We start from the raw sequence: 11,298 nt of genomic DNA on the forward strand, positions 1-11,298 counted from the left end.
AAGTATTTACAGAATAAAATTTAGAAAGATAAGTCATCTATAAAGTAGATGCATGCTAATAGCATGCACGTAAAATTGTATTATTCTTAGTAATCTATTTTCATACCTGATATGTAGGTTTTAGTACTGAAAGTGATATGACAGTGAGCCTAATTTCGAGAGATTTACCAAGAGACAAACTAGATACATGAAAAAATACTAATCAAAGATAAAAAGTAATACACACTGGCCTACATTAAATGCAGAACACATGCTATTGACCAGTAGCTTCCAAACTCAGGCTGTGCAGCAGAATCACCTAGATACTTCTTTTTTTTAATGTATATTCCCATCAGACTCAATCTGTTTCCTGACTTAGAAATTCTAGACCTTAAAATCTATAGTGAAAAATTTTTTTTCTCCAAGTGATTCTAAGGGGTAGCTTCAGATGGATGGATATATGGTTTTGAAGCATAAATATGCATAAGTAGTTGGGATAATTGTGGACCACTTCATGGAAGTAGTGGATTTGAGATTGTGTTTTGAAAAGAGGCTAGGCACAGTTGTAATTGTGAGAGTAGAAAGTGCCTGGGCATGATTAGTGTTTTATAGAGCAAATGATCCCTGAAGCAGAGAGGTGGAAAATTGTTTGAGGAGCTAGATAAATGCCAGCCTGGAGATTTGGGGAACTCGATAACTGAAGTTTTTTCCAAGGAGATTTTATATATATATAAAGCAATTTTAAAAGAATACATATTCTGTGTTAATATTTGGGATTGACTGGAAGGCTGGGAACTAAAGACAAAGTAAACAGGAGCAGACAGATTTGAGGTTTCAAGGGTTTGTGTAGAATGCTTCTTGTGCTAATGAAAAGAAGAGCAGGGGACCCAAGATGATAGTAAAGGAAGAACTGAAAATTCTTACAAAGAAAATGCAGTCCTAACAATGACTTGGTCAGATACAAAGGGGAACAAACATTACAAACCTTGTGCCTGCATATCTAAAAGGTGACAATCAGAAAGTATTTACCAGTTTTCAAATAGAGTACACCGAGATCATCTCTGTAAAGAGTTCTAAGTTTTTTAGAACTGTTTAGCCAGATATGGCTAAATCTTTACCACATAGAAAATAGTATAACTAGTAAATAAATTACTATTTTCAGAAACACAAGAACATGTAATTTTGATACCATAAAATAATTGTATTTTCTCATTCAACTCAACATCAGTTTATTTGTGTAACAAATTAAATCTAGTGATATATATGGACCCAAGAGACTTCTTTAATAAACAAACATTGTAAGTTAAATATGTTCTCTGAAATATCTTACAAATGAAGACAAACTACATTTAGCTGAAATACAAGGAATCCATTAAAAGGTACTTATTAGAAAAATACATATTATCAAATATTATTTGCACAATTTTGGGTGTCATGTAACCTGCGAAGTCATAGCAGTTATTTCAATAACACATCAGGTTGATAAGCCATGTTGATATTCTTTTTTTTTTAATAAATTCATTTATTTTATGTATTTTTGGCTGAGTTGGGTCTTTGTTACTGCGCACAGGCTTTCTCTAGTTGCAGCGAGCGGGGGCTACTGTTCATTGCGGTGCACAGGCTTCTCATTGTGGTGGCTTCTCTTGTTGCAGAGCCCGGGCTCTAGGCGCACGGGCTTCAGCAGTTGTGGTACATGGGCTCTAGAGCACAGGCTCAGTAGTTGTGGCAGACGGGCTTAGTTGTTCCACAGCCCACGGCGTGTGGGATCTTCCCGAACCAGGACTTGAACCCGTGTCCCCTGAATTGGCAGGTAGATTCTTAACCACTGCGCCACCAGGGAAGCCCCCAGCCATGTTGATATTCTTTTTTTTTTCATGTTGATATTCTTAATAAACATTTTAAGGCCAGAGCAAATGGAGTGGATGAGTACATTGAAAGGCTATAACGAGGATCTGGCTCCACAGTTGGACATATCTAACTCTCAAGCATCAATGACTAAATTAAAGAGCAGTGAATCAATTATTTGTTGAAAACTAGATATTAAAACTTTAAAAACTGCCCGCCCAAGTTCATTACTTACTGGTATCACCCACTCTCTTTCCCAAGTCATACTCTCCAGCTTTTTTTTTTTTAATCTTATTGAAGTATAGTTGATTTACAATGTTGTATTAGTTTCTGCTGTAAATTTTTTAATCGCCTATGTCCTTCATTGTCCAAAGCTCTGCCTTAGGTCAGCTAGATATTCTGAACAGCACTGTGCCCAAGTTATGAGCAACAACATTTCTGACCCATGTTTTACATTAACCCTGGATGTTGTGGCTCATGTCCAATTTTAGCAAATATAAGGAGAAGGTGGCTTACAGCCTAGAGAAAGGAAACAACAAAAAGAACATTTAACAAAACCTTGTATCTCTCCTAGTGCTCAATTACCTGTGGCAAAGGAATGCAGTCCCGTGTTATTCAGTGCATGCATAAGATCACAGGAAGACATGGAAATGAATGTTTTTCTTCCGAAAAACCTGCAGCATACAGGCCATGCCACCTTCAGCCCTGCAATGAGAAGATTAATGTAAATACTATAACATCACCCAGGCTGGGTAAGCAGACCAAAAAGGGGATGATTTTGAGAAACATGGAAATGATCATGGCTTCTTCTATTTTGCATATCACTTTAAAGCTTAGTTATCAATCTATACTAATTAGTTTGGTTCTGACTAAATTGGATCTATTCAACTATAGTTTAGTCCAGATGATCATGTGGGTAAAAAATTCTCAAGACTAAACTATTTTCATTCCTGAGCTGTCTACTCAGGTCCAGGCCCTGGAAATATGAATGCCATACCACCCAAGGTCATCCTATAAAGGGCTGAAGGATGTAACCATATTTTTGGTTCTGACCCATCCCATGGCAGAACCCTCAATTAAGGTAATGTCTATGGAAAGGTGAGGTTGTAGTGTACACCTTGGACCTCTTCATTGTTAATAGCCTTCCTTGTGATCCTGGGTACAAATTATCCTTTGGAGAGACAAAGAGCAAAAAAAATCACTTTCAAGGAGAACAGATGTATGTATCTACACCCCTGAACAAGTAGTACCATTTTTTTCATCTTTAAGGACATAATGTTAAATAAAAATAAATAGTAGTTACATTGATTTACATAGTTTTTATGTTATAAAATGCTTTCACATATATTCTCAATTCCTGCTATTTAATCTAATACATCATCAAGAAGTAGACTATGTATTTTAAGTATATATACCCTGCATTTGAACAACAAATATTCATGAATGAATTAGCCTTTAATTTTGTGGCAGTTAGTGGCTTTTAATAGCACTGCTGCCTGGATGTCACTGGGTTAATATACATTTAACACCTTCAGTTGTTTTTTTTTTAAATTAATTTTTATTAGAGTATAGTTGATTGACAATGTTGTGTTAGTTTCTGCTGTACAGCAAAGTGAATCAGTTATATATATACATATATCCACTCTTTTTTAGATTCTTTTCCCAGATCGGTCATTACAGAGTATTGAGCAGAGGTCCCTGTGCTATACAGTAGGTCCTTATTAGTTACCTATTTTACATATAGTAGTGTGTATATGTCAATCCCAGTATTCCAGTTTATCCCTCCCCCCTTTTCCTCCTTGGCATACTGAGTGAAGTAAGTCAGACAGAGAAAGACAAATATTGTATGATATCACTTATATGTGGAATCTAAAAAAGTGGTACAGATGAACTTATTTACAAAACAGAAATAGAGTCACAGATCTAGAAAATAAACTTATGGTTACCAGGGGGGGAAACCTTCAGTTTCAATTTGTATGTATAATCTCCAGGGGATCAGTTTAATCATACAGAATAATATTGCCAAAATGCAAGGAGCTAAATTGTCATAGATACTTTTCCAGGCATACGATTCAATCAAATGGAAAAGTTTGTGTTCTTCATGGAAATATAAAAATTCTCTTTTTTAAGCCAAATAATTAACATTTCTAAGAAATAATCAGTTCAAGTAGAATTAAGACTAGTTAAGACAAAAAGTTAAGCAATCCTAGAGCAGATGCTCTAAATCCTTGTATTCAAAAACAGCATAATCCCTTTCTCCAACAATTATTTGGAGTCCTTCTTGAAGTATCATGTGTCAGAAAATAATGAATTAAAAGGAGAATTTAATTAAAACTCCATTTTCTCTGTTCATTTTTTCTTGAAGGCACATCCCCAAACACAGAAGCACAGTGGTTGGAAAATCTTAAGGTTTTTAAACATAAATTAATGAATCATACTAGAATAGTGGCAAAAGGAACAATTGTAGCAGAACTGCCTTTTATTATACATGCCAGAACACGCTATTTCTTCAGAAAAACTGGGGCCAAATCTACATGACTGAATTTTTTATACCAAGAGCTCATTTCAAGCACTTTATTGCTGTAAATTTTAGTCACTTTTGATAATCAGCTTTGATTTTAAGGATGCCTGAAATTGCAATTCTTAAATATCCCAGTTAGACATGTCTGCTATCTAGGAAACGAGGAATGTGAAATAAGTGTGAGCAGATTTTTGTTTTGCTATGTCTTCGCAATGTCATCCATAACAATACTTATTAATTTGTATTCTCGTAATGGTGGACATATTGAACACATTCCTTTTTCTTTTTAATCTCTCAACTAAAAATCCAAAAGAAGGTTAAATGAAAGCCATGAAATGGAAACTTAAAAGCCATTTGCAGTACACTTATTGGATTTGGGAACTCTATCTTTAATAAGTCTATAAAAGTTCATGAGTAAGACCATTATTCATTCACTTTACTCCTTTATTATAGGGTGTGTGTGTGTGTGTTTCTTTATCTTTTATGCTCCGTGAGGTAATATACATGAGTCAACGTGTGTGTACAAAATCCCCCAACTTAAGTGATTGCTCTTTGTTTCTACTCATGACACCTAGTTTATCTCATGACACCTAGTTCCCTGCGTTCTGCTTCACAGCTGCTCTGACTTTCAAGTGCCTGGGAAATCAGTGGCCTGTGTACTGCCGGGTGATACGTGAGAAGAACCTCTGTCAGGACATGCGGTGGTATCAGCGCTGCTGTGAGACGTGCAGGGACTTCTATGCCCAAAAGCTGCAGCAGAAGAGTTGACCTCTAGCAGGCTGGCTGGCTAACAGCTCTTTGCAATTACATTATTTATAAACACACACACTAGCATGTTTTTCAGACCAAATATTATCAGATTACATATAATTTAATCAAATTAATTTATTTTTTTGCCTGCCACACATCCAATATGGTGTTTGTTTTGGTTCTACAAACATTTTGATTTATACTATATGGCTTCATAAATAATTTTATATAAATAAGTTGGATCCAGTTTCCAGAATAAAAATAAAAAGGGAAAAAGAAAAAACCAAGATCTTTAGGCTTTAAAAAAACCAAAAAAAACCAAACAAAACATTTTTTTAAATTAGGGCCGTCTCTAAGATGCTACTCTCTCCCCGACAATACCATTGAGTTATCCAGAATGTATACTAATTTAGCATAATAGTTTAGTTATATATGGAGAGAAATCATTTTTGTTTTTTGGTATCCTGATGCAGAACTAGCCCATTTTCTGTAATCTGCAGTAGATGTGTCAACATAACAAACCTCATAGTGTTGAACAGGTTTTTAGAGAATGTATTATGCATTGCGTTCAGATTTAGAGATATCCATAGGAAAAATTCTACTGTAATTATAGCCTTATTTTAATAATGAAAAAGAAAAGTCAAAATAGAGACTTTGATCATGTTCATGAACATGTACTTGAACACAAGTATTGTAACAATGAAACACTGTAATGATTTACACTGAATCACCATTGCACTGTTGATATAGTGTAGAGAAACCGTTATAGAAATGGTAACATCCTACAAAAATGTGTAGTATTTTAACATGTTGTCATTAGATTTTAGCTTTTTAAAATATTTTGAACAAAGAAAGCGTTGATCCCCTCATTTCCTTGTATCTTTTTAGCAGATCTATAAAAGAGTATAGTACTTAGCCTCACAAATCATAATGAGAAAATTTACTAGTTTTCAGTCTTTTCCCTAGAAACAAGGAAAAACAAAAAGCTTATAACACTGTGGTAGTTTCATTGTGTTTTTTCTTTCTAAAACTTAAAAAAGTTTTACAATTCTGTGAAACGTTTAAAAACCAGCTTAAAGGTTTTCTTGTGAGAAAATATTGTACATGATTCACATGATTTCTTAGATTTTTCAATAAAATATGTGAAACTTCCTGCTGAGAGGCAATTCTTCATGAGTCTCTCACATTTCCACATGTCTTGGCACTGTCTGCTTTTGTTCTGGAGTATCTTCTAAAGGATGTTTGTGTAATGAATAGCCTTGGAAGGTAAATATAGCGTCTTTTTTTTGGAGCAAAGGGCAGACATTCTTATTTCTCATTATGAAAGTTTCAGGTTCCTTAAAATTGGGGTCCCTCTCCTGTAATACAGTTCACTGCATGTACAGGTACCGCCTGGCTCTCTTCATGTCACCCTGTGGGAATTGGGGCTCAGGGAACCAGTGCAGGAAAATGCTGATTCTCTGGCTACTGCTGTTGCCACAAGTAATAAAGTCCTTTGTCTCTAACCCAGGAATTTTATGTCTTCTGCCCTGAGAGTGTGGCAGGCCAACTTGCTAGATTGCAAGTAGAGTAAAGCCTCAAAGTCTTCACAGTTCTTGACACCTTCCCTCATTAGTATTTTCACCTTCATGTTCATACGGGGCACAGTTTGTTTCTAGACTGTCCCTTACTTTGGATATCCTTTAATTTAATTGTTGAAATATAAAATCAACCAGTATCAACACATCTTAGGTAAGATAGTAGGGGAATGAGAAAGGGAAAAATTACATAGGAAGAGGAGACATTCTTAATCCATCCCTTGATTCCTGAATCCGTGAATTGGTGTAGAACTACCACCATTTATTGGTCGATGAATTAGGCCCTATACAACATCTTAGAGGACCGCCAAAATGTTTTCACCCAGCTGATGCGAGAATTGATTATTTGGGGGTAGAAAAGATGTTGCATCATTCTGTCAGGCCATCTGTTCAGGGTGATGGGGAACATGGTAATACCAGCGATTCACGTGAGCATAAGCTCACTGCCACATTTTTTTAAACTGTAATAGGAATTCTCTGAACAGAAACAATATCGTATGGAATACCCTGTCGGTGAACGAAGCATTTGGTAAGTTCATGGATGCTATTTTGGCAGAAACTTTGCAGGCTGGCGGGGGGCAAATCCATAATCAGGGTACGTGGCTATTTCTGTGAGAAAAATCCATTGCCTGTTTGGTGATTAAAGTGATCTAATATAATCTTACTGTAATCAAGGTGTTTTGGCTGCCTTGACAAGGACTTGGGAGGAGCGTGGTTTGAAAATTGGTGACAAAGAAGTTCTGAGGAAAAGATATGTGAATAACATATATTCCATTTGACTGCTCACCAAAGAGCACCCTCAGGAGAGAGGACTCAGTCGTCAGTTGGATAAGATGATGGTTTCTGTGTATGTTGGCCAGTCTCTTTCATCAGCCACCCTTGTCCTTGCCCAGTGAGCCCAGGAACAGAGACAGTGGTGGCAGGACTGGAGATTATGTGTGGGTTCAGCCATGTGAGCTACCACTCACCAAGGCCAGTCTAGCTACAGTCACTGCTGAGGGCTCAACCTAACAATAGCAGAGAAAATATTATTTCCCAATATTGGCACCATTCTATGGAAGGACCAGCCCACCGCCTTGATTGCAGTAAGATTACATTAGATCACTTTTATCACCAAACAGGCAGTAGTTTGTTCTCACAGAAATAACCACTTACCCTGAATATGGATTTGCCTCCCCAGCCTGCAAAGTTTCTGCCAAAACAGCATCCATGAACTTACCAAATGCTTCGTTCACCGATAGGGTATTCCATACGATATTGTTTCTGTTCAGAGAATTCCTATTACAGTTTAAAAAAATGTGGCAGTGAGCTCATGCTCACGTGAATCGCTGGTATTACCATGTTCCCCATCACCCTGAACAGATGGCCTGACAGAATGATGCAACATCTTTTCTACCCCCAAATAATCAATTCTCGCATCAGCTGGGTGAAAACATTTTGGAGGTCCTCTAAGATGTTGTATAGGGCCTAATTCATCGACCAATAAATGGTGATATTTCTACAAGGAAGTTTTGACATCTCAATTTCATTCAGTGCAGACCACCGTTGGGTCCAGTTTTCAGTCATATTGTTAAGAGTTACTCCCAGACGTGTGGACTAACACTTTGAATCAAGAATCTCTGCTTAGTGAACCCATGTCAAAAACATTTAGGTTAATAAAATATTGTATTCCTTTTGTCCTAATATAACACCATTAAGAAACATCCTCATACATATATCTTGGGTTTCAGTTAATGTGAATTGGTGAAATCCTGCAGTTCCTTTGGCAATGTATGGTAGCACCTTAAAGTCATACTTTTTCCCTGGTTCTGGATCTTCCAGGACTTGAATCTGGATGTGGATTTAGAAGACATCACAGATGGTAAGACATCAGCAGTACAGTTTAAAAGGTTTTATTTCAAGACAGTCATAAAAGCTTTCTGGTTCCCAACTTAGACCTTGAGCTGTGAATGTAAAACCCCAGGCTTATCATTCTCTTTCTGTAAGTTCTCCAGCTGATTTAGAAGAAATGAATCAACCCCACGGTCCTTATTCTCTTTGCTTCTATGGAAAATTTATATTGCAGCAGGTACTTTGTAACCTAGGGCCTTGCTTTCTCTAGGCACTTCAGTCCAGGTAACTATAGGTGAGAGTTTTTATAACCATTCTGCCCCTGTATGTCATGGATGACCAGGGTCCCACTTACTACTGGTCATTAATGCCTTTAAGTCTAGTCATATCGGAGAACTAATTCCAGATTCCATTTTTAAAATTCTGTTCCTTGGAAGCACTTCTGACACCTGTAGTTGCCAGATCCAATCAGCAAAGCAGTGATAGAGGATAATAGGTTTGAACTCAAACAACAGCAGGAGGACCCTGGACGTGAAGGTCCGTAAGAGGAGTTGGAGGATCAGAGCAGTCACCAATCTGAGCAGCCAGGCACAGCCAGGTAAGTTTAACGACAAAGGGGTAATTTGTGAAGATGTCTATGAGATGCTGTTGCCTTTGTGTAGCTTCCTCCTTTACAGGACCAGTGCCAACACTGGGTAGTGGATCTAAGTTTCCTGGCGGTCAACAGGACCAACAGTTGGAAATAAGAAATGGGCATAGAGCTCAGGAGAGCAAGGCAATCTAGAACCTGCCAAGTGCCTATGCCTCTGTCACGATATCTGATTGCAAAAAGAATTGCAGATTAATGGGTGCTGCTTCCATGGTGCCTTCCAAATTTCATGCCAGTTTCTCTTTCAGCTTCTTCTAACCCAGACTCACACAAAGAAGGGTATTCTGGGAAATGGAGTCTGCTTTTTAACTGTGGATCATAAAACTTTAAATTTTTTTCTCCAGTTTGCTTTATATCGGAGATGGCTGAAATGAAAACCCATTATTTATGCACTCTTAAAATAATAGGGAACCATTTTTAAGCACTTCATATATGCTAAGCATTCTTTTAACCAGTATACCTATTAAACCTCACAGCACCCTCGTAAGGGACCATTAATATCTTCACGTTGTAGCTGAGGAAACTGAGGACCAGAGAGATTCAGCAACTTGCTCAAGAGCACAGTTTAGTTGGATGTATCACTCTGACCTCAAATTCTGTGCACTTAGTTAATGTGATTGCCTCCCTCGTTCATCAGTTTTGATAATGTTATGTAATAGATGCCCAATGATTTATAACCTAATCACAGGCTTTCTTTGTAATCAAACTATCCAAAACTGTCCAAATTTTCAAAATCAGATAATTTGATGAACCCCAACTGCTCATGTGGACATCATCCAGGCTTTTCAGATGGAAATACTTTCAGATATTTCAGTCGGTTATTTGCATAAGAAAAAGAAAGGAAAGAAGGAAGAAAGGAAAGGAGGGAGGGAGGAAGGGAGAGAGGATGAGGAGAAGAAAAGAAAATATGGTTAATTAATATGTAGACAGTTTTGCCTAGTGAACTGTATTTCTATTTTTATAATTCTCGTGGTTCAAAAGACAATAATTCTGGGCCCAAATCCAAGGGATAATGATGCTTTTATTAAAATTTGCTATAAAGAGAGAGAACAAATGATTACATGCATGGTAAGAGTTGAGAAGCCCCAGATATCCAGATTTCCACCAGATTGTTCCTGTAATATAACTCTTTATTTATATTTATTTATACTCTTTGTCACTCTAGGATGAAGGTGTTAGTGACAACAAAGAAATAGAACTCCTAAGACAGTATTTGTCCAATCACTGTCAGGTAAGTTTTTTGTAGAGTTAAAAGGACAACAGTGAAATGGGTGTTATGTGACCAAATAAATTTGGCAAATGCTAGCGTTAATGAAGCAGAACTTCTCAGAGTCTTCCATGTGAGTTTGTGCATTATAAACTACCAGAAGAGAATACAGAGTATGTCATAAATATTTTTGGCGATGGAATTCTTTTTTCACTGGGCACGGTTGATTGAAAAACAGAGCACTAAGCCATTTTTTAAATCAAATTTAATTGGATTATCAATTTCCAACCAGAGGGCTCTGGAAGAGACAACAGCCACCGTTATTGATTGAGCGAAGGGCTTTATGAGGTTCTTAGGACAGGACTCATGTGAGGAAGGAAGCATCCAATAGGGCTGCTCGTTTGTAATGTATCCAGTATAGGGGCTCATAAAAGAAAAAGGAAAAATATATTATCAAACAAAAGATAGTAAGAGTATAAACAAATCACTCTGAAATTTCAAACGAGGGAAAAATCATTTCCCCTACTAGAGAACATATGTAAAGTTTTTGTGAAAGGCTAGGTATCAGCCATGGCCCGTGAAGTATGAATAGGAGGTGGTCAAAATCCAGGGTTGGGAAGAAATGTTACCAGGCAGAAGGACTGGCGTCAGCAGAGGTGTGATTTGGGGGTGAGGAGGAGGTGGGGTTTGGCCAGTAGCAGGAGAGGGAGTAGTAAGCTTCATTTCCTGATTATCAGTCATGTAGGCTACCCATAGGGACAGTAGTAAGAAGTAAGAACTGATGGTTTTTGGGGTGACAGTAGACAAAGGATGGTGGGAGAATGTGGAGAGTCAGAAACCGAACTTGTAGACAGAAGGAGATAGTATACAAACCTCTGGGCATCTAAAGCACAGTGGAGGAATCTAAAAGGAAGGACGCCTAAGGAAAACTGAAGGCTCA

General features: G+C 37.3%; 1 protein-coding gene across 1 annotated transcript in view; it reads left to right on the forward strand.

Moving 5' to 3' along the window:
- ADAMTS19 (ADAM metallopeptidase with thrombospondin type 1 motif 19) overlaps positions 1–6,240 on the forward strand; it is a 281,743-nt gene extending 275,503 nt beyond the window's left edge. The window contains exons 22-23 of the mRNA XM_022588714.2: positions 2,399–2,576; positions 4,962–6,240. Coding sequence (XP_022444422.2) covers positions 2,399–2,576; positions 4,962–5,113 — 330 coding nt within the window. The 3' untranslated portion in view covers positions 5,114–6,240. The remainder of the gene's footprint in view (positions 1–2,398; positions 2,577–4,961) is intronic.
- Positions 6,241–11,298: the final 5,058 nt, after the last annotated feature.

Source organism: Delphinapterus leucas, chromosome 3 (assembly GCF_059928025.1).
Source record: "Delphinapterus leucas isolate spDelLeu-1000000601 "Yukka" chromosome 3, BTC_Dleu_Yukka2, whole genome shotgun sequence".
NCBI lineage: Eukaryota > Metazoa > Chordata > Mammalia > Artiodactyla > Monodontidae > Delphinapterus > Delphinapterus leucas.